Raw genomic sequence first — 25,497 nt, 5'->3', positions numbered from 1 at the left:
CACTAAAAGAAAACTACAGTGATTTTTGCTAACTTTTATAGTATGTTAGTTTTCAGTTTTTTTTATTAAAATCATTTTAAAATATGTTTTTAATACATTAAAAAGTCAAATTACATATAAACTATTTTTCATAGTCATACTATACGTTTAATGGATGTGAATAGGCGAAAGCGAAAGTTATAACGCAGCATAACGGGGCTAATCTGTGTGGTTTTACGCGTGGGTTTTAAATGACGCAAGAATTTTACGCCTGGGTTTTAAAAGACACGAGTCATATATGAACATTGTGTTTGTATGTTGTGTACTGCCCATATTTCGGTATATATGCATGCAACAAGCAGGAAACTTTAAAATATATAGAACGTTATCCTTAAAACATCGTTTTGACCCTGTTTCACAGATACGGGCTCCCTTCAGTGAGGTCCCGTACAGGGTGTCCACAGTTAGTACTTTCATACTAGATCTAGTACTTTTATAAGTTTTTAAGTGGTCAAGTACAGACCTAGTACTTTTTTTTTTAATATAATATTATTACAGTAACTCCAATATGTTTTATTATTAAGCGTAATTATTTTTAAAAACTATGGAATGTATGTGTGTGTTTGGTGTGATATATTTAAGTTAGAGCATTGAAATGTCATAATAACTTCCTAAATTGTTAAAACAATAACAAATTATAATTTAGTACATTTTTTTACAAATCTAGTACTTTTTTCTCGCCTAAGTTGGTACGAAATATATTTTTTTCCTTGCGGACACCCTGGCTCCCGTGGGCCGGGAAGGGGAGGAGCAGGGTAAATCTGCGCCCAAGGTCAGAAGGACGAGCGAACAAACGACAGTGACGGAGGCTACCTCGTTCTTGGTCACCCGGTCCCAGTCCAGCAGCAGGAACTCCAGGCTGACGCTGGCCAGGCCGTCCGTGCCGGCCGGGATGTCGAACACGAACGACTCGTTGAACACCGGGTTCAGCGTGCGCTTCTTCACGTGCGTCTTCTTCTTCGCTATCCGCTGGTTGTTGTACAGCAGGTACATCTTCACGTACGGATCTGCGCAGCACGGCAAACCGCGCGGGAAGTCAACGACCGTTGGGTCTCGCATCCGACACACAAACTTAGGGTGCGGATTCAACCCCGACAAAATAAGGTAATAAGTAGAGACCTGTAAAATTCGCGGATTCATTTCGCGATAGGATAGAGTCCAAATACTTTTGACAATATTTTGCTTCAGTGATTGGTAGAGACCGGAAAAATTCGCGGATTCATTTCGTGATAGGCTAAAATTCAAACATGTGAACAATTCTGCTGGTTCTGCTATTGGCTCGCAGTTTAATTGGATCTCTCTGGGCAAATGACAGACTATTTACCAAATAAGCCTCGAATCACAAGCTACCCAGTGGAGACGCATCACAAGTTAGCACCCAATGAACACGCGTGTTTGCTCGAGAAATGCAGAGGATAATGGAGCCTATCCCAGAGGTAATTGGATCCGCGAATTTTTCAGTTCTCTAGTAATTGGGCCACAGTTTATCTGAAGGATTCTAAGCCAATGAAAAATCTTTAACAGAAGTATTAGCGAATCACGATCATTCCAGTCAACAGGCGTTACGAGTCGGTAACCAATCAGCAGATGTAATTTTCACGAGTGCATAGAGGATCATGGAGTCTATCCTTTAAGGATTTGAAATCGCGAATTTTACAGGTCTCTAGTGATAACATATCTACTACGTATGGTCGGATGTGCTCATCAAGGCTGGTGTACGCCTTTGAAGATTTAACACAGGCAAACAGTGTCAAAAATGGCCTCTCTTTACAAAAAAAATCCAGTATTCGGTTTTATTTTCGTACCCTATGTTTTTTTTTTTGTTTTTTTTTTTGCGTGCTCAATCCGAATCTGTAGTTATCCAACCCAAATTTCCTCGTGCGTTTTGAGATATTCGCAAAAAAACAGCAAAATATTTGCACGTTTAATTATTTATTTTTCTTGTAATTTCAACAGTACACGTGGTAACGAAAAAGCGTTCACTCTTACCGTTTTTAAAGAAGACTAAATGTTCCATGATTTTAGCTCAATTGCAGCTCTGTATATATCATAGTTCTTGAGATATGGTACTTCAAAAATGGGCAATTTTGTCCAAAAAGAATTTTTTTTAAGTTTTTTGTTGAAATTTTGTAGCCGTAGCAAAATTATTGGAGATAATAAAACCCTTGTTTTTCACAAATTTTTGTGGAGTGTTACTACACTCAATTATTTCAGTGAATTTAATTTGCCACTGTGGGGAAATTCGCAGTGGTTGTAGAACATTACTCGTTTATTCATAATACAGACGCTCAGTGTTCTATGTTATATACATTAGCTATTATTTATAATAAAAATTATGTTCAGCCCCATCTTCAAAGACGTGAATGAGCCTTAGAAGCACTACATACCATAAGTCGTGTAGATGTTTTCAACTTATTTTTGTCGTGATGAACCTGCAGCCAAAGTTTAAGTTGAATACGGACTCATCCTGTAGAGTGTCTCACTTTTAGTTTTCATTGCAGAGAAAATGGTGCCCCATGTTGCTAGATCTATATTGTTTATTTTTCCTTACGACCATAAAATAGTGCCTTTTGATATTTTAAATACAGTTTTAAGTCATTCCCGAAAGAAAGAAACAAATAATTCAATGCTAAACACCAACTGTTATTTTGCAGGACAAACTATTTGTAGCAGTTGGTCGCTGTTCATAAATTATTAAATTATGTGCTATGCTTGAACAGAGCCATATATTTGAAAAAAATAACATTTTTGACAAAAACTGTTTAAAACATGAAAGCACCTTTCAGTAACGTCTCTTAGAAGTAAAACTTGAATATTAGCAAATGATGCTCGTGATGAAATACAAAAAAAAAATGTTTTTTTAATTCTCATTCCAAGTTTATCTTTACAAAGTACTATGCTTCTATACATTTAAATATATATATCATTAATAAAACTATGTACTTTATGGCGTGTTTCTGGCAATAGAGCACATCAAAACAAGGATAGTGATTAAGGCAGGAATAGTGCATGGGAAAAGAGAGAGTAAATAATACCCATTAATATGCACACGGCAAACTAATAATGAAACATGCTATATATCAACCTTTGAAATAATTTTTTAATTAACTTCTTAACAGATATGAGCAGTTTTATGATAAACCTGTTCAATACTGCTCGGCAAATAAATCAGTTTGTTTCACTAAAAGGTGGCAATAAGAGAACGATAGCATAGAGGTAGCCTACAAAGAATATTAACTACTCCTTCATGTTTAGCTCAAGTATATGTCAATCAGTTCATACAGAAAGGACTTCAATGAATAATCTATCAAGATTAAGTTTGGTCTTTGAAAAAAATACATTTCTAAAAGGTTTTTTACTGACCGCCATGTCCAATGCCCATAATTAAAGAAATGTAGGTAAAAATATATAATTTGTTAAGTTTATTTTAAGGGCGGTTAGTGGATTTTTCCTAGCCTTATTTTCATGCTCGATTTTTTGCGATTTCTTCATTAAACAATTTTTTTTTTCTTTCGGGTGATCATACCTTGAAGGGTTGATTGGTTACAGTCAGCCACTTTAACGCCGTAGATAATCTTTGTGTTTTAGGAAAAGCAGAATTACGAAGTGCACGAACACTTTATTTCCCGGGCGTGAAACCAACAATGAGCGAATCTTAAGCTGTTTTCGAACAGTAAGGATGTGTCCTTCACCGATGCAGCCTTACCTATGTATTCTTTAATTTTAAAATTGCACTCAGTAGGAAACAAGTTGAGAAAGTATATCATAATGGCTATGATGCCAACACAGCCTATTGTTTCAAAAGAGAAATACATCTCGGCAGTAATTTACTTGAGTTTAAAAAAATCAGTACAATCAGTTTCGTGCAATTTCGCATCTTAAAGTTAATAATTTGGCAGTAATAAACAAACACAGGGGTTCTAGATAGCAGAAAGCTGGCAAAACAAAAGACTACCGATACAATTGTATTGATGACAGCAACACAACCCCTCAAAGGTCACAGTGATTATTTTTAAAGGACCCAGAAACTTGTCCTTTTATAACAGGCTGCAACAATGGTTCTGTAAGGTGCTTGACTGCGCTCTTTTATACTTGCGCACTTGTGTACACTTGCATACTAGCGCATACTTGCGTACATGTATAATTGTGCACGTGTAAACTTTCATACATGTGTATTATCATACTAGTGTACTAGCGTTCTTGTATACTTGAGCACAGCTGATTTCAGCCCTTGCATTCTTGCTCACTCACGAACTCACACAAACCATCATACATTATCACGCGCCCCTAGAATAATAAAGATAAATTATTGTTTATTTATTTTCAAGGAGTACTTATTTGTTTATTTATTGTGCAAAGGGCAGTTTGACATTTTTTTTATTTATGTGTCAGGCATAGTTTACATGAAATAAACCTGAAACGATCGATGTGGGATTAACAATAGTTTTTTTTTTTCAGTCAACACACCCCACACCCCCTGTCCTAAAGAGGTTAGACTTCCCTGTACCAGCTCTACTTTTTACCCCCCCCCCCCCTTTTACAATCTTTTTGAAAGCTTTAGACGTTAATTATTTTTATGTTGGGTGACATTTTGCAAATCTTGACGGAGTCCGGGCGTCTCCGCCACACATTTGGTACTCCGGAGGAGTTCGGCGGAGCTTCGAGGAGTTGCGAGGAGTTGAGAGCTTGGACCCTGGACATGTTGGGTGACATTTTGCAAATCTTGACGGAGTCCGAGTACTTCGGAGGAGTTCGGTGGAGCTTCGAGGAGTCGAGAGGAGGAGTCGAGAGCCTGGAGCAGGGGCGCGGTGTCTCACCTGCCAGGCCCGTGACGTCCATCTTGGGCAGGTTGCGCGCCTTCAGCACGACGACGGTGAGTCTGTTAGCCGCCGGCTGCCAGCACAGCGACACCAGGATCTCGCCCCTGCCCTGCGCGCGGATCTGCAACCCGCAGCACGCACTGTCACCTACTAGCCGGGCAGAGGGCATGCCTAGAGACCTGAACCATTCGCGGGTTCATTTACGTGAAATGCTACAATTCAAAATAATTATACCTTAGTGCCGCTTCTGCCATTGGTTCACTGTTAATCTTGAGTAATGAGGGCCAATTAGAGACCCTCACTCATGGAAGTGTTGAATCACAGGCTACCCAGTCGAGACAACTCACAAGTCAACAGCCAATGAACAGTTGGCATTCGCCAGAGTGTGTAGAGGATAGTGGAGTCTATCCTGGAGGTCATTGAACCCGCGAATTTTTCCGGTCTCTAGGCATGCCCAGTATGAACAATGTAGCTGTTTGATGCCTGTGCTGCCAACATTATGACAACGAAAATAACTGTTTTTTTCTCTTTGAAAAAAAATCATTTAAACATTACCTCCAGAGTTTCAAATTTATTAAAAAGAAGATAATCATTTGACACCAGAAAAAATTATATGTAATTTAAAGATTTATCTATAAAATAACTCTTTTGCTGCTAGGTTGCTTTACACACTATAGCCTGTGTTGTTAGTATAGAGCTGTCCGGTATTAGTCACTAGTGTTTTTAACGTCACTGTCACGAAGAAGGAGGGGGGAAAGGTTACGTTACGAAATACTTTTAAAATGAAACTTTTTATATAGCTGGTCGAATAATATCAGACTCACAGGTTAACGAAGTTAATGCGTGTAACGTATGTAACGAATGTAAAAAATATTGCTCGATGACGTGGGGTTAAAAAAAAATAAAAAATGTTTTGAATTGATGCATCTCTACAGCCGGTTACTGATGGCAGAAGCATCGCATGATTTCGTATACTTTTAAATATTTCTGTAAAGGTTTACAAACATCCTCATTCTTAAGCAAGTAGTAATTCGGAACGCTGAACTCTCGACTTGGATGTTGGATTCGGTGTTAGCAATAGAATTGTGACAATTTGTGTGCGCATTTCCAGTAGAGTTTTTTTTGACGTGACAATGTCTAATAAATCGATGAACGCCGGCTGCACGCACGAAAAAGTGTCCCGTTACGCTGTGCCCCGTTACGCTCATTGTACGCTTGTGCCGCATCTATCTCTCTTCCACTCGATTGGAACAACCATCGATTTGACTTTTTCGGGGCACATTAAACTTGAAACACTCCCATTTGTTTCCTATTTTTCCTATCATCGTCCTATCCTTAACAGAATAACACAGATTGGAAGAAGTTAAATAGCAAACATGTATAAAAGTTATAGTTAAAATAATCTCTTCGTTAAAGTAATAAACATATTTGAATTAATGAGTGCAAATAAAAGTAAATTTATCAATTAAATTGTAGATTTCATTTCACTCCTTCTTTGTATCCATACAAAATAGTGATAATTCAATAAAAATGATTCAATTTTATTCATACAAGTATGCAATCATTTCATCAATGTTTTTTATGACGTCATGTTAAACTATCGTCCATAAACCGACTTTACAGACAACCAATTTTTTAGCTAACACAAAACCATTTATTGGTTCTTAGTTTCCATTGAAGAAGGCACTAGTATATAAAGGTGTGATTACGCGTATTTCAAATAGTATAGTACCTACCCTAAAAATTGCCTATCCCTCTAATTTGTGAAGTTTCACTTCTAACGAATATGGTGGCTCCACACACGTGGTTTTTAAAAACGAGTGTTTAACCTGAAAAGATAATAAAATACATTGGAAACCTTAGAGGAATGGGATACACTCATATTACCTTTACAGTTATGGACATGGTAACGTTTAGTATTTAGTTTGGATTTTTTTAATTTTGGGTCTTTAAATTGAAATTTGAATAAAGATGGAAGAGCCTGGCCAATCCCCCCCTTTTTTTCTGTTGTTCCTCTGTACGTCCTTGGACACAGTTTTATAAATAGTGCCAGTGGTACCAATTTCCTATTTGCGACTTGCAAAATAACACATGTTTGTTTACCAACACTGACAACCACTTAAGGTTGTTTACAAATACAGTTGACAGAGCTAACACCTAAATATACTCTATAACTCTAACAATTATTGAAGGCTAGCTATTAACTTGATTCTCTATGCATATTTCTTGTTTGCTACATTTAAAATTAATAATAGTATTCCAATGTTTTATTAATTTTCTATCAATAAACAAAAAAATTATTTTTACAAATATGTAAAACATAATATTTGTAATCTGATAATAGATGTATCCAGATCGTTATTTATTTTCTATAATGTGATGGTTCATAAAATGATGTAAAGCTATCATTTAAATAAAGCATTTCAGGTGTATAATCTACAAATAATTTATTTGAAATGTCAATGTCTCAAGTGCTACATATTTTTAAAAATATTTTATCGATTGTAAGTGTTTAGTTTAGACGTAATTTTTTTAATTTGCTAAGTAACGATAATGTGATAAAATTTACAATGTTTATGAAAAAAATTATTTTTAAAATTATATTTTAAGGTCATTTTTACAAACAACCTAATACAAATCACATATTTTTCCAGAGAAGATATTGTTTCTTTCCACTAAATCTTTATTTAATAATTTTTTAATCTATTTTAACACACTTTTATTTACTGTTACCTAAATTTAAAGTAAAGGCTGATACAAGATATAATGGCAAGGTTACATAATAAAAGTGTTTGCGTGGAGTCCACGCGCCTCAGAAGTGAAACTTCTTTCTTACTAGTTATAGATAATAGAGATAAATTATTAGTATTTTTTTAACAAGAGAATATTATTGATAATAGTAAGGATACAAGTATGATCTAAAATTTAAAAAATATATATACTTAGGAGTAGACAAACACAAGAAACGTTACTAGAATTCCGTAGCATCACTGCTGCGTCATTTCTATATCTTTCCTTCCGGTCGTTACAACTAGCATGTACCATGCTACGCTACGTACATATCCCCCCATCCTCTTGTCGTCTTCCCATTGGACCGCTAGCGCATGCGTTGGAGAGGCGTCGCCGCTGACGCACTCTCCTGCTCTACCGGTTACCCCACCACGTACCTAACTATTCCCCTCGTGCGATCGAAATTTTTGCAACGCTCGTAAATTTTAGTCCCCTCGGCAAAATAAAAAGTTTCACTTAAGTATTATTATTTATTTCTGATGTTCAAATTCGCAAAATATTCGCGTTAACCTTTTTTTTTTTTTTTTTTGCCGTGACGCTGTCTGGCACTACCTTTCCGGCAGCTGCCTGTCCGACAAGTGCCTGTCCGGCAAGGGCCTGTCCGTCGCTGCGCTACCTTGAGGCTGCGCGGGTTGATGTCCCTGCAGAGCGACAGCTGCTGCGACTCGGCCTGCGACAGGTCCACGCCGCCCAGGCTGCAGAACACCTCGCCGATGATGTCGTCTCGCGAGTAGCGGTCGAAGCTCAGCACCACGAAGTGCAGCGTGATGGTCTGCGGACGAGACGACACCCTCCAGCCTCCATTCCCCCCACCAAGCTCTACGACCTCTGCACCCTCGTGGAGTTCCTCCGCTTGTGGTGGCGTTCAACAGTTTCAAACACCCTGCTCATGCAATCTTAATAATGTACATTAACATGAATGCGGTCACTATTTTACCGCTACTATAATATAATTTTTAACTTTTATTTTAAGGGAAGGTGTACCTCCCACAAACACATTCATATTCTCTAGGTACGATCCTGCTACCTCTTATGATGTATTTCTCTTATAACAAACTAAGCATTTTTATACTTTGATTTTTTTGGCACAGTAAAGCCCAGAAATTAAAAAAATGGATTCATAGCATCTTATAAATAATACGATTTATTTCGAATTCTAATTTTCTAAGAGTCAAAAAATTACATTATTTCAAACTGATATAAATAGCGTGTGTAGGTTAACAAAGAGTCTGTATTCGTTGCCGTAGTGTTATCGCTAGTAGAATCACCGAGTTATCATTTAACTATATAAAATTTCTTTCTTTGTAAATTTTCCGTGGGAAATTGCCAATCTCTGAAATCTAAAAAATCTTCCATGAAAACGCCAGTGGACGCCTAAAATGTCCATAATCTGTAAAAACATTTTGTACTTTTACAAGGATAGTCCTTGGGAACTCAAGAATTTCCAACGATATCACTTGTAAAATTGCAAGGCAGAGTTTTGTACCATTGGCACACTTACACCATTCAAACTAGCATCTGTAGATGAAAAGATGCTCCTATAACCAGCTAGCACTATCGGATATTATCCGAGCTGCAGATACATGTCAATCAGTAATGGACCACCATTGCATACAAGAATCTTTGATTATTAGTTCAAAAATTATTTTAAGTTGAAAATCTGAGCTGTTGTGAATCAGTATGTTAGAAAACATGACATTAAATCTTGTGCACATGATCTACTTTTACTATTATTTTTTTTATAATTGTGCACCCAAATAAAAACCATTGTAAAAATACAGCTTTACCTTAGTATTTGTCCCAATAATATGCTGTAGAATTTACAGCAATTTCCGTGCATTTATGACATGTTTTCATGTTGCAAACACACTGGTAATACGAAACTTGGGCACGAAATTTAACGTTGAATTCTTTGAAATGATGCCGAGCGTGAATAATAATATATAACCAAAAATGTTTTTTTTTAACTGAATTTCTGGACGCGAATCACACGTAGTTTCCACGACCGCCGCTAGAATTCGCTGCCGGTAGAAACTACGTCGACTCTATAAGGAAAAATCGGACAAGACCGTTCGAAAACCCTAGTTTTGGACCTGATTTTTCGGAAATGAATTTTATTTAAATACTGCTTATCTTGTTTAAATTTGTTAAAATGTATAAAGCTATAAAGTTTTTTGAACTTTGACTCGCGCCGTCCACCGTCAGACGGCAGCTGTCACCTGCAGCTGCTTGAAGGCGATGCCGTAGAAGGTGAAGTCCTCCTCGTAGACGGGGTCGCGCGTCTTGCGCAGCACGCGCGTCTTCACCTTGTGCTGCTTGTCGGGCAGCAGCTGCAGCTTCACGTAGGGGTCGCTGCTGCCCAGGTTCAGGTCCTTGGCGGGCAGGTCCTTGCACCTGACCACCGTCACCACCAGCGCGTTCTTCTCGCCCTTGTACCTGCCGCGCAACAGCGAGTTCGAGTCCTCTTACCGTGCCGAAACGGAACACGCCGTGCACACGTTTTTATTACTATCCGAGCATCAGAACATAACAATAATAATAAATAAATACTTTTTTCCCTTGTGAAAGAACATATCAAAAATTGAGAAATGTTAAAACATAACAACAGCCTAATAGCTTTGAATATATATACTGTATAGAAGTCGCGAGTGGATAGGATTTACTCTACGTTTTTCAGAAGCGTATGATGAGCAGCTTGGGAACTTCACCGCTGCAGTGCGCTGCCGTAACGCCCTGTATCGTCTTAGTTGTTATTTACACGTTAGAGCGCAGCGCTGTCGCCCGCTGTCATTCCCCGCACCCCTCATCAATCATTCACTGCAGCTCAACGTCGTTCATCAGGAGGGGGAAGGGGTGTTTGAAGAGTTCGGCACTTGTCCGCTAGGGACCACCACAAGTCGATGCCCTAGGATGGTGGCGATTGCGGCGGTGAATTAACCAACTACCTCAAAACCGTATTAGAAATTTTAACCTGGGCTGGCGACTTCTATACAGTATATATATTCAAAGCTAATAGTTTAGAGACCGGAAAAAATTCGCGGATTCAATTCGTGACATGTTACAATTCAAATAATTATACCTGAGTGCTGCTTCTGCCGTTGGTTCACTGTTAATCTGGAGTAATGAGGGGGCAATCAGAGACCCTCACTCGTGGAAGTGTCGAATCACAGGCTGCCCAATCGAGACGACTCACAAGTCAACAGCCAATGAACAGTTGGCATTTGCCCGAGTGTGTAGAGGACAGTGGAGTCTATCCTGGAGGTCATTGAACCCGCAATTTTTTCCGGTCTCTACTAATAGTAAATAAATACTTTTTATCCTTGTAAAGAACATAAAAAAACAGAAATTTTAAAAGCATAACAATAATAGTAAATAAATAATTTTTCCCTCGTCAAAAAACATTAAAAAAAACAGAAATGTTCAGTTCGGGTCCGCGCCCTAGATTTTTTTATTTTTTGAAAACGTCTGGATGAAATCATAAACTCTCGCGCATGCGCCTACACTGCTACGATGACGTCACGGGTAAAACAAGTACCGTGCGACAAAACTCGTGCAGACGTGATCCATCCGTTGTGGGGTCAACCATTGTTGAAGTAGAATTCTTAAAAAATACTATAGAGGGTGATAAATATACGAAAATCATTCATTTTAGGACAATTTTTTTTTCTTTTGCATTTCTTTTGTTGGTATTTTGCACCCGAATGGAATAAATTTAGGTTAATAAAAAAATCTAATCTCCAAAGCAAATCAAACGGGAGGTAATAAACCAAGAGTGAATAATGTAGAACAGACAAAACCTTCAAAAGAGGGTGTTAAGTTGGTCAGCTTCGGTTTATATAAAAATCATATAACTAAATCAAGTGGGAGAGTGAATATTTATTGGAAAATTTTATATATTGCTACTCAGCATATTTAATAATATACTTACACTTGCTATAAAAAAATTGACACCTCTATAATACTATTCAAATTAAGATGCAATTGTTTAAAAAATCATAAAAATAATGTAAGTAATTAATTAAATAATAAATAAATAAATAAATTAGTAAATAATTAAATTAAAGTGGTAATGTCAGAGATGAAACAATATATAAACAAAAGTTAAATATGCGCGTGTAATCACAAATTTAAAAAAAAAATGGCGATCTCATTAAATGGAAGAAAATGAGATAAGTGTGATTTCATCAAAATAATATATCTCAGAATACACTGAAACAAGAAAAACAAAATTGGCGTGCTTAAACTATATTTAAAATTAATCAGTATTACTTTTTACAACAGTAAAGGTGCAGTAGTCGAGTGGCTAGAACATTCACACAGACCTAACAACACCAAGGTGACCGGGGTTCGCTTCCCGGCGGAAATGTGGCGGACGATGCCATGGACTGTAGGTGCTCCCGTTTCCCCCACCCATTCATTCAAACCCTACCCATCTCCCCTCACGCATTCTAGCTCGGGCGGAGCAGCCGGCTCCTATGAGTGTCATCCCCATTCCATCCATGCAGACCCTGCCTTAGGTGGGCCACTAGGTGTCGATTCTCGAGGTACTTGTTTACCTGATATTTGATGAGTTTTTATTCACAAAAATACCTGACGGTGGTGCAATATCATGAAGTTGCCTCGAGCAAAGCCACTGGTTATAAGCCTTTGTGTGTGTGTGTTAAACATAAATCAGGTAGACGCCTATTTACCTGATGATGGCAGCTGCAATGACTGCCGAAACGTCGCGAGACAATTACCTGACACTGCCCACACCCAGAAGCCAAGAAAATGCAGAAAATGGTCGTGAAAAACTGCGGTCTTTACAAATTCTTTAATTGTTTTATTATTACTTTACATCAAGACCCTGAAAAACATTGTATGTCTAGAATCTTAAGCGTGTAAGGATTTTTTTACTGTATTTTTTTTTGTCTGGTTGGACTACACATCGATCATCGTCCCATCACACCTCACCCAGAAACTGTGTCGCCTGTAACCTTCCGTTCTTCGCCGTGCTAATGGCGCCGGTCGTTTGTCTGAGTTTCCCCCGCGGGCCGCCAGACTGCTCTGAAGACTGCCAGGCCTCGATAACAGGAGCTGTTGCTACGGTTGCGTCCGCTGCGAGCGGTAATGAGGCGGGGGTGGGGGGCGGAGGTGCAGTAACGAGCCTGATCAGCAGTATCATTAGTGAAGTATCGGAGCGCGGGAAGTTGAGGAGCAGGCCAAATCGCAGTACGTAAAAGGTGAAACAGTGTAAGCACAGGACGAATAAAACATTACCTCAAGTATCATAAACATTACGATATCCTGTTTATTTTCTGTCCGTTCACTAACCATATTATATATGTAAAACACGTAAAGGAATCGTCATTTGAAAGCATGACAATATATATATATATATATAATTTTTTTAAATATTATATTCGTGTATTTAGAAACTGTGGATGACGACAGTGGTCAGTTCAGTATTTCGATAGATGACTAGAACGTGATTCCGACACTTACTGAAAGAAGATTGTTACAGTCGCTCTCCACAAAGACTAGTAGTGCGTCCAAAATTACCGCCTGGCCTTCCCCTCCCGAAGTGTGACGCATGTGACCAGAATGATTAAAATTAACTTCCTCCGTTTTCACTTCATTACGAATACTTATATTATTTTTTATTGTTTTTGAAACAATATATTCTTAATTTGAAATGTATAATACAGGTGTCACTTTTTTATCGCAAGTGTAAGTATATTAATAAATATGCTTAGTACTAATATATCAAATTTCCCAATAAATATTCACCTTTCCCAAATGAGTAGATTCGTTTACATGATTTTTATATAAACCAAAGCTTACTAACTTTTCAGCATCTTTTGAAGGTTATTCTTTCTCAGTTCTACATGATTCACTATTGGTTTATTACCTCCTGTATGATTTGATTCGGAGATTATATTCTTATTATTAAACAAAATTTATTCGATTCGGGTGCAAAATTCAACATACAAAATAAAAACTTTAAAAAAAAAAATCAATTTTCCTGATAGTCGACGCACACGTGGTGGGCATCGTCGGGTAAAGTAAGTCTTACTGTGGTGGTGGTATTGTGTTGCATTATGTAATAGGTATATATATTTCCTTCTTTCACAATACCACTGAAATAGTGACTATTTTGGTAGTTGAAAAAGTGAGCTAATATTTCATCAGCGTCCCGTGTTTGCCTTGCTGATTGAAGGCCCGCAGTGAATACAGTCTATTTTTTTCTATATTATCAACGCATTCAAGGACATAACTATAAATCAACCTTAAAAAATAATCCATTGTCCTAGTTCACAGAAGTAAAAATCTACGAGTATATTTTTTTAAAAAAATTTTAACCTCCGAATATCGGTACAATAATACACGTAAAGGTCGTTATTTTTCCAGGAGACTTCTGTAACCTCGGATGGCTGGGAAATATATACAGTATATGAAGTATGAATTGAAAAACTCCTTGAGCCTGGTATGATTATGACTTGTTATTGTAATTAAGATTTTTCAGACTCATATCACGTACCATCACGTATCTGATATGAATTACGTTAGTTCATTGTAGGTATATTTTTAGAACAATTTTACCTCAGATTATTGATATTATAATATTTTTCCTGTACTACGCAATTTTTTCGGACTGCAGTAAACTAAGATAGTCGAAAAACTATGATGTAAATTATAATATTTGGAGTGAACTTAACAGTTTTTTGGACTACTTGAAGCTAGGATAACCGATACCTCTCTTGGTATTTTTCGGACTCCACCTGACCAACCTCAGCTTAAAGATCTTGCCCAGCTTGCCCGAGGCATCGACCTGAGCTTGAAGAAGAGCTGGCTCAGCTAGCAAGCTCCACCGACCTGAGCTTGAAGAAGAGCTGGCCCGGCTAGCAAGCTCCACCGACCTGAGCTTGAAGAAGAGCTAGCCCAGCTATCAAGCTCCACCGACCTGAGCTTGAAGAAGAGCTAGCCCAGCTATCAAGCTCCACCGACCTGAGCTTGAAGAAGAGCTAGCCCAGCTAGCAAGCTCCACCGACCTGAGCTTGAAGAAGAGCTGGCCCAGCTAGCAAGCTCCACCAACCTGAGCTTGAAGAAGAGCTGGCCCAGCTAGCAAGCTCCACCGACTTGAGATTGAAGAAGAGCTGGCCCAGCTAGCAAGCGCCACCGACCTTAGCTTGAAGAAGAGCTGGCCCGGCTAGCAAGCTCCACCGACCTGAGCTTGAAGAAGAGCTGGCCCAGCTAGCAAGCTCCACCGACCTGAGCTTGAAGAAGAGCTGGCCCAGCTAGCAAGCTCCACCACCACCGACCTGATCTTGAAGAAGAGCTGGCCCAGCTAGCAAGCTCCACCGAGCTGATCTTGAAGAAGAGCTGGCCCAGCTAGTAAGTGCCACCGACCTGAGCTTGAAGAAGAGCTGGCCCAGCTAGCAAGCTCCACCGAGCTGATCTTGAAGAAGAGCTGGCCCAGCTAGCAAGCTCCACCACCACCGACCTGAGCTTGAAGAAGAGCTGGCCCAGCTAGCAAGCTCCACCGACCTGAGATTGAAGAAGAGCTGGCCCGGCTAGCAAGCGCCACCGACCTTAGCTTGAAGAAGAGCTGGCCCAGCTAGTAAGCGCCACCGACCTGAGCTTGAAGAAGAGCTGACCCACCTAGTAAAAACCACCGACCTCATCTTGAAGAAGAGCTGGCCCAGCTAGTAAGCTCTATCGACCTGAGCTTGAAGAAGAGCTAGCCCAGCTAGTAAGCTCCACCGATCTGAGCTTGAAGAAGACCTGGCCCAGCTAGTAAGCTCCACCGACCTGAGCTTGAAGAAGACCTGGCCCAGCTAGTAAGCTCCACCGACCTGAGCTTGAAGAAGACTTGGACCAGCTGTGGCCGTCAGGGCCACATTTAACCTTGTAATTAAATTTGGCTTTATTGAGGTTAATAGCTTTAAGTTTTATATAGTTTAATTTTACGTATTTTTATGTTTTTATTTTTTATTTGATGCTAATTCATCTCTTTAAATAATGGTTGTGACTGTTAATATTTTATTTTAAGCTAAGCGCTTTATTTTGTAACTATGGATTGGTAATTACGTGATATCGACTGTGTTTCGCATGAATTCCACTTGGTGCGCCCCCGGCGGTTTGGCAATGACGTCACCGGCGCGGCCGGCCGGGAGTAAGGGGTATCAGCTGGAAGCGAGGACTATTGGCGAGTCTCGTGGGGTGAACGGGGCATGTGACGGCGCGGACTGAAGAGCCGGGCGGCAGCGGGCGGCTATGGGCAGGGTCAGCATGGAGACACCACGCAGTACGACAGGGCAAGGGATTGCCCGGCGATGCACTCTTCGTACAAGGTAAAAAGAGGCGGCTGCATTGAGTTTTTTCCCTCGTGGTGTTAAACCAACTGTTGCGAAGATCGTAATTTGATTTTATGCCCATGCTGAACTTTTCTACTTTGGACGGAACTTTTGCACCCTTTTTGTGAGAAGAGGCCCATTTTTTTTTAATGTCACACATTGGTGATGTGATGACGTGTTTTTGTTAACGGTCGCCCGTTTGCCTGTTTTGTGGGACACGAAAGTGTTTTTAAAATAATGCGGCGTTTGGAAAATTGTAGCAACGTTTTGAGACTTTGGCGAAATTAGCGTATTTTCAATTGGACTTTACTAATCCTAATGACTTTCTGCAGTATTATAGAGTGCATACGAGGGAGTTTTGCCGCACGCACGGACTGAAGTTAGTGCGTAATTTATTCATTTTTATGGAACAGTATGTCTGCGAGGCATTAGACTGTCTAGTTTATTGAAGAAGGTCAGCGAGCTGGCGGACGTCTAGAATGTTAACATAATGGCAAGCTTGTATTGACAAATTATTTCAAGAGAACAATTAATGAGAGCTGAGAAATACGTTTAATTTTTTTTTTGCATTAGAACGTTTTATGTAGAATTTTATATAGTATTTTATATAGATTTATATATTTTTTTTATAATTGGTATTAAGGTAGGCCATCTTACATTAACCTTTTTTTTGTGGCCACACCTCACGACCTTCGTTGTGATCATTTAATTATTAGTAAGGCCGTTGTTAATATTTACATACATATATATATTTGTTATCATCATTATTTTTTTTTTATAATATTTAATCTGTAATGAGTATTTTTGAGAATGGGTTAAGACACTGCCATTATTACTGCCTTTTTTTTTTGTAACCCAAACGTGTATTGTTATATTGTTATAGTAAATGTTAATTTTTGAAAATTATTTTTTTTTAATAGTAACTACCCAAAGTCTTGCCTTTATTTGGAATTACGTTTGCTCTGCTTTGTATGCTTTAAGTTTTTGGCCTGACCCCTGGGCATTGGTATGGGGAATTTTTTTATGGTGTAGCCTTTCATACCTTGTCATAAGTTTTGGAATTTCCCTTCGCGCCCAGAGTGGGTCGGGGACGCAACCCCTCTTCCGAGTTAGTAGGAAGAAGGGTTACACAGCTAGTAAGCTCTATCGACCTGAGCTTGAAGAAGACCTGGCCCAGCTAGCAAGCGCCACCGACCTGAGCTTGAAGAAGAGCTGGCCCAGCTAGTAAGCGCCACCGACCTGAGCTTGAAGAAGAGCTGGCCCACCTAGTAAGAACCACCGACCTCATCTTGAAGAAGAGCTGGCCCAGCTAGAAAGCTCTATCGACCTGAGCTTTAAGAAGAGCTGACCCAGCTAGCAAGCTCCACCAACCTGAGCTTGAAGAAGAGCTGGCCCAGCTAGCAAGCTCCACCGACCTGAGCTTGAAGAAGAGCTGGCCCAGCTAGCAAGCTCCACCGACCTGATATTGAAGAAGAGCTGGCCCGGCTAGCAAGTGCCACCGACCTGAGCTTAAAGAAGAGCTGGCCCAGCTAGCAAGCTCCACCGACCTGAGCTTGAAGAAGAGCTGACCCACCTAGTAAAAACCACCGACCTCATCTTGAAGAAGAGCTGGCCCAGCTAGAAAGCTCTATCGACCTGAGCTTTAAGAAGAGCTGACCCAGCTAGCAAGCTCCACCGACCTGAGCTTGAAGAAGAGCTGGCCCAGCTAGCAAGCTCCACCGACCTGAGATTGAAGAAGAGCTGGCCCGGCTAGCAAGTGCCACCGACCTGAGCTTAAAGAAGAGCTGGCCCAGCTAGCAAGCTCCACCGACCTGAACTTGTAGAAGAGCTGGCCCGGCTAGCAAGTGCCACCGACCTGAGCTTAAAGAAGAGCTGGCCCAGCTAGCAAGCTCCACCGACCTGAGCTTGAAGAAGAGCTGGCCCAGCTAGCAATCGCCACCGACCTGAGCTTGAAGAAGAGCTGGCCCAGCTTGCCCGCGCCGCCGCCGTCGCCCGCCGCCAGGTTCTTCTCGTTGGCCTCGAGCTCCTCCTTGGAGGGCGTGGTGGGCTTGTCGCGCACCTCGTCCTCCACGTGGAAGCGCACCGTGCCGCCGTCCCTGTTGCTGTCCCTCTGCTGCTGCTGCTGCTGCTGCTGCTGCTGCTGCTGCTGCTGCTGCTGCTCCGACACCGGGCTGGGCGACCCCTGGGTCGACGGCGACGGCTGGCTCGCCGTGGGGCTGGGTCCACCCGAGCCGCCCGGCTGAAACAACCACTCCCTGCACCGCGACGTTCTCACCGCAGACACCACTGACTTCCCTGTGTTTTCATTGGGGTTTCATGCAATTACATACGTAACTAGTAGAGACCGGTAAAATTCGCGTTTTTCATTTCGTGATAGGCTAAAATTCAAACACGTGAACAATTATGCTGGTTCTGCTATTGGCTCGCAGTTTAACTGGATCTCTCTGAGCAAATGACAAGACTATTGACCAAAGAAGCCTCGAATCACAAGCTACCCAGTAGAGACGCCTCACAAGTTAGCACCCATAATGAACACGCGTGTTTGCTTGAGAAATGCAGAGGATAATGGAGGCTATCCTAGAGGTCATTTAATCCGCGAATTTTTCAGGTTTCTAGTAACTAGGTATGGCCAATGGAATTCATAAAAATCTTAACAGGATGTTTTCATATATTTAATAATAACAAACGTAGATTTTTTAACATATCAAAAAAAAAATTTTTGCTTGTAAATTAAAGAGTGTTGATAGCCAAACATTTACAGGAATGAATGCTAGAACTACAACCCGAACTGTTGTAAGTTTACGGAAGTGAAATGTTATGTTAGGAAAGGATCTGTCAGGTTAAATAAAAAGTAGTATTTTTGGGAGGATTGTACATGTCAGGTTATGTTATCGTAAATTATACGAAAGGGTGTTAGGCAAGCATTATTTAAAATGCTCTATGACCGCCATGTACATAAATCCTTGCAATATGTTTTTTTTTTCTTTCACGAGCAATCTGAAAACTTCGGAGAACTTCGGGACTGTTTGGGTTGGGCGAACTATAGTAAGTGAACTATACTACTACTTCTGTAAGAGAATGTACGTTACATTAACTTTTCAGAAATTTGCACCACCTATCTAGGTTTTGGTTTACGATTCCATTGCCATTATTATTTATTCATTTAGTCCCTGAAAACGGAACATTGTGAGGTCTCATTTCGGGGCAAGTTACTAGTTGATTTTTTTGTAGGTCTAAGCCATTGCTGGTTTTCACTGTATGACATAGAGAAACCACGAGAATGGACAGGAAAGATGAACACACAAACACACCGAAAAAAAAGAAAAGCCCAAAGTCAGCCAATGTCAAACGTGTGAATATATGGACAGTACAGAATTTCGTGGGTGAAATTAGTCGGAAAAAAATATTATCACGACACAGCCGAACACAGCGCGCTGACGACGCCAAGATAGTTTCAACAAGAGCAGAACATACAGAAACAGTGAAATACAGCAACACCAGTTTAAGGTCCCCGCCTACCCGGGCACACATACGGTGTGCAGAGCTTCAGGTAAAACAATGCGATTTCAAAACTACTCTAGATATCCGAATATCATTTAAGAGTTCACTGAGGGCCGAAAAGTACTTTTAATTTCGGGTTAAGTTTTTAAACTGTATTTTTCGAAGCGTTAAAATGGCTAAAACGCGTGTTTTCAGAGTAATTTTTAGGCATTAAACAATCAGTACAGATTCTTGATAGCACTTAAGGGGCTTGCATAACACCTTTATCTTCATTTCTCCGCCATTTAATGTTACGGTCACCGCTCAAATTTCACAGTTATCCTGTGACGACTAGACGAATGCGCGCCAGTTCAGAGCCTTGCGCTTAGAGGCGATACCGCGCTGGAAATACCAGCGAGCGTCGCGCTTATCATCCCGCCTCACTAACACACTTACACCCCTGACGAGGCGGGTCCCTTAACAGATACGGTCACTAGACAAAAACTACATATTTTGTTATCAGTAAAAGAATACTGGTTCAGGATTAAATTCCCAGCCACGGTGATTGAGCTATGAAAATGCAAGTGGGATGACAAATTGATTCCTGAGTGACGCAGCACGTTACTGATGTTATCTGCTGCAAGCCTCACGTTGTTTATCCGCGCGACATGAAGGTACAGTAACACACGTACAACGCTCTCGTGTAGCGAGAACTGTCAGTAATTTGAATTTTTTTTGTTACGGTTGCAATGAGAGGGAAATTCATTAATTTATATCACCATGCGAATATTTTATGCTCAGTCGTTTGCACGTGGCTTCAACTGCTCTTAGCGCAAACATCAAAACGAAATAAGTTGTTGCGCTGTTTGAAAATTTTTTTAATGTTTCATCCGCATAAAAATGACGCTTAAAACGTAACATATTTTTACGCATCGCTTCTAATTGGTGAGAGAGCAAGTATTTGAGACAAGAACACTCTGTGGATGAATTCTTGACACGAACTCGTTCTACGGGTAAAGGTTTGAGGCTAGCTCGATGAAATGGTAAGAAGAGGATCGCAAGTGGTGGGGGTGGAGGGTGATAAAACACAACTTGTATTGTGATTTAGGTTTGTGACCAGATCAATCAGCGGGAGAGGGAACTAGATTGTGTCTTGCTGCACGAGAGGTGATAGGTGGGGACTATCTAGTGCTGTAGGAGAGGAGATGGTCATGCGATGGGTTCAAGTCTGGCTCGATGAGTGAGTGAATAGATGCGCGGGCGAGTGTAGAGCCGGGTAGAGAGGAGGTATGACGGGCGGGTGAGTGTAGAGCCGGGCACAGAGGAGATGTGACGGGCGGGCTAGTGTAGAGCCGGGGTAAAGAGGAGGTATGACGGGCGGGCGAGTGTAGAGACGGGTAGAGAGGAGGTGTTACGGGCGGGCGAGTATAGAGCCGTGGTAGAGAGGAGGTGTGACGGGCGGGCGAGTGTAGAGCCGGGGTAGAGAGGAGGTGTGTGACGGGCGGGCGAGTGTAGAGCCGGGGTAGAGAGGAGGTGTGACGGGCGGGCGAGTGTAGAGCCGGGTAGAGAGGAGGTGTGACGGGCGGGCGAGTGTAGAGCGGAGGTGTGACGAGCGGGCGAGTATAGAGCCGGGGTAGAGAGGAGGTGTGACGGGCGGGCGAGTGTAGAGCCGGGCAGAGAGGAGGTGTGACGAGCGGGCGAGTGTAGAGCCGGGGTAGAGAGGAGGTGTGACGGGCGGGCGAGTGTAGAGCCGGGGTAGAGAGGAGGTGTGTGACGGGCGGGCGAGTGTAGAGCCGGGTAGAGAGAAGGTGTGACGAGCGGGCGAGTGTAGAGCCGGGTAGAGAGGAGGTGTGACGAGCGGGCGAGTGTAGAGCTGGTTAGAGAGGAGGTGTGACGAGCGGGCCTGTGTAGAGCCGGGGTAGAGAGGAGGTGTGTGACGGGCGGGCGAGTGTATAGCCGGGGTAGAGAGGAGGTGTGACGGGCGGGCGAGTGTAGAGCCGGGGTAGAGAGGAGGTGTGTGACGGGCGGGCGAGTGTATAGCCGGAGTAGAGAGGAGGTGTGACGAGCGGGCGAGTGTAGAGCCGGGCAGAGAGGAGGTGTGACGGGCGGGCGAGTGTAGAGCCGGGTAGAGAGGAGGTGTGACGGGCGGGTGAGTGTAGAGCCGGGCAGAGAGGAGGTGTGACGGGCGGGCGAGTGTAAAGCCGGGTAGAGAGGAGGTGTGACGAGCGGGCGAGTGTAGAGCCGGGCAGAGAGGAGGTGTGACGGGCGGGCGAGTGTAAAGCCGGGTAGAGAGGAGGTGTGACGAGCGGGCGAGTGTAATGCCGGGTAGAGAGGAGGTGTGACGAGCGGGCGAGTGTAAAGCCGGGTAGAGAGGAGGTGTGACGAGCGGGTGAGTGTAGAGCCGGGCAGAGAGGAGGTGTGACGGGCGGGCGAGTGTAAAGCCGGGTAGAGAGGAGGTGTGACGAGCGGGCGAGTGTAGAGCCGGGTAGAGAGGAGGTGTGACGGGCGGGCGAGTGTAAAGCCGGGTAGAGAGGAGGTGTGTGACGGGCGGGCGAGTGTATAGCCGGGGTAGAGATGAGGTGTGACGAGCGGGCGAGTGTAGAGCCGGGCAGAGAGGAAATGTGACGGGCGGGCGAGTGTAATGCCGGGTAGAGAGGAGGTGTGACGGGCGGGCGAGTGTAATGCCGGGTAGAGAGGAGGTGTGACGAGCGGGCGAGTGTAGAGCCGGGCAGAGAGGAGGTGTGACGGGCGGGCGAGTGTAGAGCCGGGCAGAGAGGAGGTGTGACGAGCGGGCGAGTGTAGAGCCGGGTAGAGAGGTGTGACGGGCGGGCGAGTGTAGAGCCGGGCAGAGAGGAGGTGTGACGGGCGGGCGAGTGTAGAGCCGGGTAGAGAGGTGTGACGGGCGGGCGAGTGTAGAGCCGGGCAGAGAGGAGGTGTGACGAGCGGGCGAGTGTAGAGCCGGGTAGAGAGGTGTGACGAGCGGGCGAGTGTAGAGCCGGGCAGAGAGGAGGTGTGACGGGCGGGCGAGTGTAGAGCCGGGCAGAGAGGAGGTGTGACGAGCGGGCGAGTGTAGAGCCGGGTAGAGAGGTGTGACGGGCGGGCGAGTGTAGAGCCGGGGTAGAGAGGAGGTGTGACGGGCGGGCGAGTGTAGAGCCGGGGTAGAGAGGAGGTGTGACGGGCGGGCGAGTGTAGAGCCGGGGTAGAGAGGAGGTGTGACGGGCGGGCGAGTGTAGAGCCGGGCAGAGAGGAGGTGTGACGGGCGGGCGAGTGTAGAGCCGGGCAGAGAGGAGGCTCACCGCGGACCCGGTGGGGCTGGGGCTCTTGCGCAGGTAGTGCGTGGCGGTGGCGCCGGGCGGACTCTTGACGGCCGTGGGGCGGCGGTGCGGGGGCGGCGCCAGCGGCTTGTCGGGGCGGCGCTTCTTGCCGGGGGGCGGGCGCGCGTGGCGGCGGTAGCAGAGGCAGGTGACCGCCGCCACGGCGACCAGGAACAGCGCGGCGGCCAGGCAGATGCCCACCAGCGCCGGGGTCGTCACTGCAACACGAGCACCCGTCTCTTCCAGCGTCCGACATCACGCGTTTGTCTGAATCAAGATAATATTTGTTTATATGTGGCGAAACAAATATTTACTTGGTGGAACAAATTATATTTGTTAGCTTAACCAAACCTTGTAAGTAACAAAAATTAAGTGTTTCACCTAACCAAATACCTATTTGAGTTGACAAAATAATTTTTTTGTGTCAACAGAATCTTTCCTACTAAAAAATGTTTGTTTGTATTAACAAAATATATTTTATTTCGCCATATACAAAAAAAAATATTTATGTTCAGGCAAACAAACCTTTCTCTCATTGCGTCAGCTGCTTACAGCCTAGGACACAGATAGATATCTACTTGGATATCGTAGAAGTGTTTGAACACAAAAATAAATAAATGTCGAAGGGCTTCGAAAAGAATTATTAGTACTGAAAGATACAAATACGTATATAATCAAACATTTAAAATTGTAATTTTTAGCGTGCTATCCAACTTGCGTTGTATTGGAAATAAAATGACAGTAAATAAACTTATTTATATACAATCTAAGGTGAATTAAATATATTTGTAATTGAATCGTAGGATTAATACGTGTGTTGTCTGAAAAGGTTTTGAATTGGGTGGTTTTTAAAAATAAAAGGGTGACAACATGATTTCTTGCCTCTGGTGGAAACTAGTCCAATTTCCACCCTGCTTGTTGCTTTTCCACTTTTACCCACGTTTTCAAAAAAAAATTAACTATCCGAGAATGATTTTAAACATATTTATGATCAATTGTCATTGCATTTCTTATAGATACAAGAAAGGACCAGAAATATGAATACAAAAAAATAAGGGAAACTAACTAATTATGTACGGTTCTTGTTGCAACTGTCTCGTCATTGACAGCTCACTCTCTTCGTCTGTGCTGTGATATTTTCCTGACCGGTTCATTCCCCGTCATTCTGCCCATTCATTTAACCTATGACTTGAGCTGATTCTGGCTTGTTTTCCTGTGTGATTGTATATAAATATTTATTGTCCATTCTTGTAGTTCTTCAAAGACATGAATTTAAAAAAAATTGGTTGTCTGTAAAGTCAGTTTACGGACGATAGTTTAACGTGACAACCTCATAACAAAACATTGATGCAATGACTGCATACTGTTGTGAATAAAATTGAATCATTTTTATTGAATTATCACTATTTTGTACGGATACAAAGAAGAAGTGAAAAGAAATCTACAATTTAATTGATAAATTTACTTTTTTTTGCACTTATTAATTCAAATATGTATATTACTTTAACGAAGAGATTATTTTAACGATAACTTTTATACATGTTTGCTATTTAACTTCTTCCAATCTGTGTTATTCTGTTAAGGATAGGACGAATATAGGAAAAGTAGGAAACGAATGGGAGTGTTTCAAGTTTAATGTGCCTCGAAAAAGTCAAATCGATGGTTGTTCCAATCGATTGGAAGAGAGATAGATGCGGCGCAAGCGTACAATGAACGTAACGGGACACAGCGTAACAGGACAATGAGTCAACATTTTTCGTGCGTGCAGCCGGCGTTCATCGATTTATTATACGTTGTCACGTCAAAAACAGCAGTAAAAACCATAAACCATAAAAATGTTTCAAATCAATTTTCCCCATTACAATAATAATTCAAAAATCGTATCTGGATTGTCATAAATGATTATATCAAGTTAATAAGTACATTCTTTGAATCATGCTGTATTAGCCTATGAGTTTTTATCTAGGTGATTCATATCCAACTAAAACCTTGAATGAACTTTTTGCCTCAGGTCTGGGCATAAAACTGTGTGACGTAGAATCATGCATTTACAATTCGTGGAAGGTTCAACGAGGAGAAAGGGCCTATATCGCTCGCGCTTGATTTAATCATTGAGTCGAGGAAGGCTTAGAGAGAGAGAGAACATTTATGAATAAAAACATCGGGGCGGGGTTTGATGCGAAGCTACAGATGTTTGCTCGCAAACGGGAATTTTTGCGCTGCTCATTTCTCGAAGGCTTAGCGGGGATTGGAGGGGGGGAGTGCTTGTCCCGAGGACCCGGCGACAAAAGAACAACAACGGAGCAGGAGACGTGGACGAACAACCACCAAGAGGATTTCCAGATCACGTCTTCTTACCGCTGTTCTTTTTATTTTTCCTGGTATAAGCCCGTTGTCGAGGCAACAAGAAGGGAGAGGAAAAAAAAAATTCAGAAAAGATTCTTCGTTAGAGAGAAATTAAACGTACCTGCTGCAGAAAATGTTCAAGTCAACGTCGGCTGTTTTATCTTTGAAAGATTTGTGCAATGGGAGTGCATGACTTGATGTAAGTTTTTGGACATATGCCATTGCTAAGAACTTCTTCTGTTGAAAAAAACTAAAAAATAAAATATAAATAAATAAATAAAAATACCCAAGTCGCACCAGTGTTTTCGTACCATGTGCGACTCTGCCTGAGGACGGGAGCAGATAGCAGTTCCCGAAACGTCGCTTGTTTCT

General features: G+C 42.1%; 1 protein-coding gene across 1 annotated transcript in view; it reads right to left on the bottom strand.

Annotated features, from left to right (window-relative positions):
- LOC134528637 (synaptotagmin-11) overlaps positions 1-25,497 on the bottom strand; it is a 183,311-nt gene that overhangs the window by 4,893 nt on the left and 152,921 nt on the right. Inside the window, exons 2-7 of the mRNA XM_063362435.1 lie at positions 22,762-22,997; positions 17,929-18,224; positions 9,869-10,085; positions 8,266-8,421; positions 4,857-4,980; positions 853-1,046 (exon numbers count right to left, since the gene is read on the bottom strand). Coding sequence (XP_063218505.1) covers positions 853-1,046; positions 4,857-4,980; positions 8,266-8,421; positions 9,869-10,085; positions 17,929-18,224; positions 22,762-22,997 — 1,223 coding nt within the window. The remainder of the gene's footprint in view (positions 1-852; positions 1,047-4,856; positions 4,981-8,265; positions 8,422-9,868; positions 10,086-17,928; positions 18,225-22,761; positions 22,998-25,497) is intronic.

Source organism: Bacillus rossius, chromosome 1, assembly GCF_032445375.1.
Source record: "Bacillus rossius redtenbacheri isolate Brsri chromosome 1, Brsri_v3, whole genome shotgun sequence".
Taxonomy (NCBI): domain Eukaryota; kingdom Metazoa; phylum Arthropoda; class Insecta; order Phasmatodea; family Bacillidae; genus Bacillus; species Bacillus rossius.
This window is presented reverse-complemented; position numbering and strand designations above follow the sequence as displayed.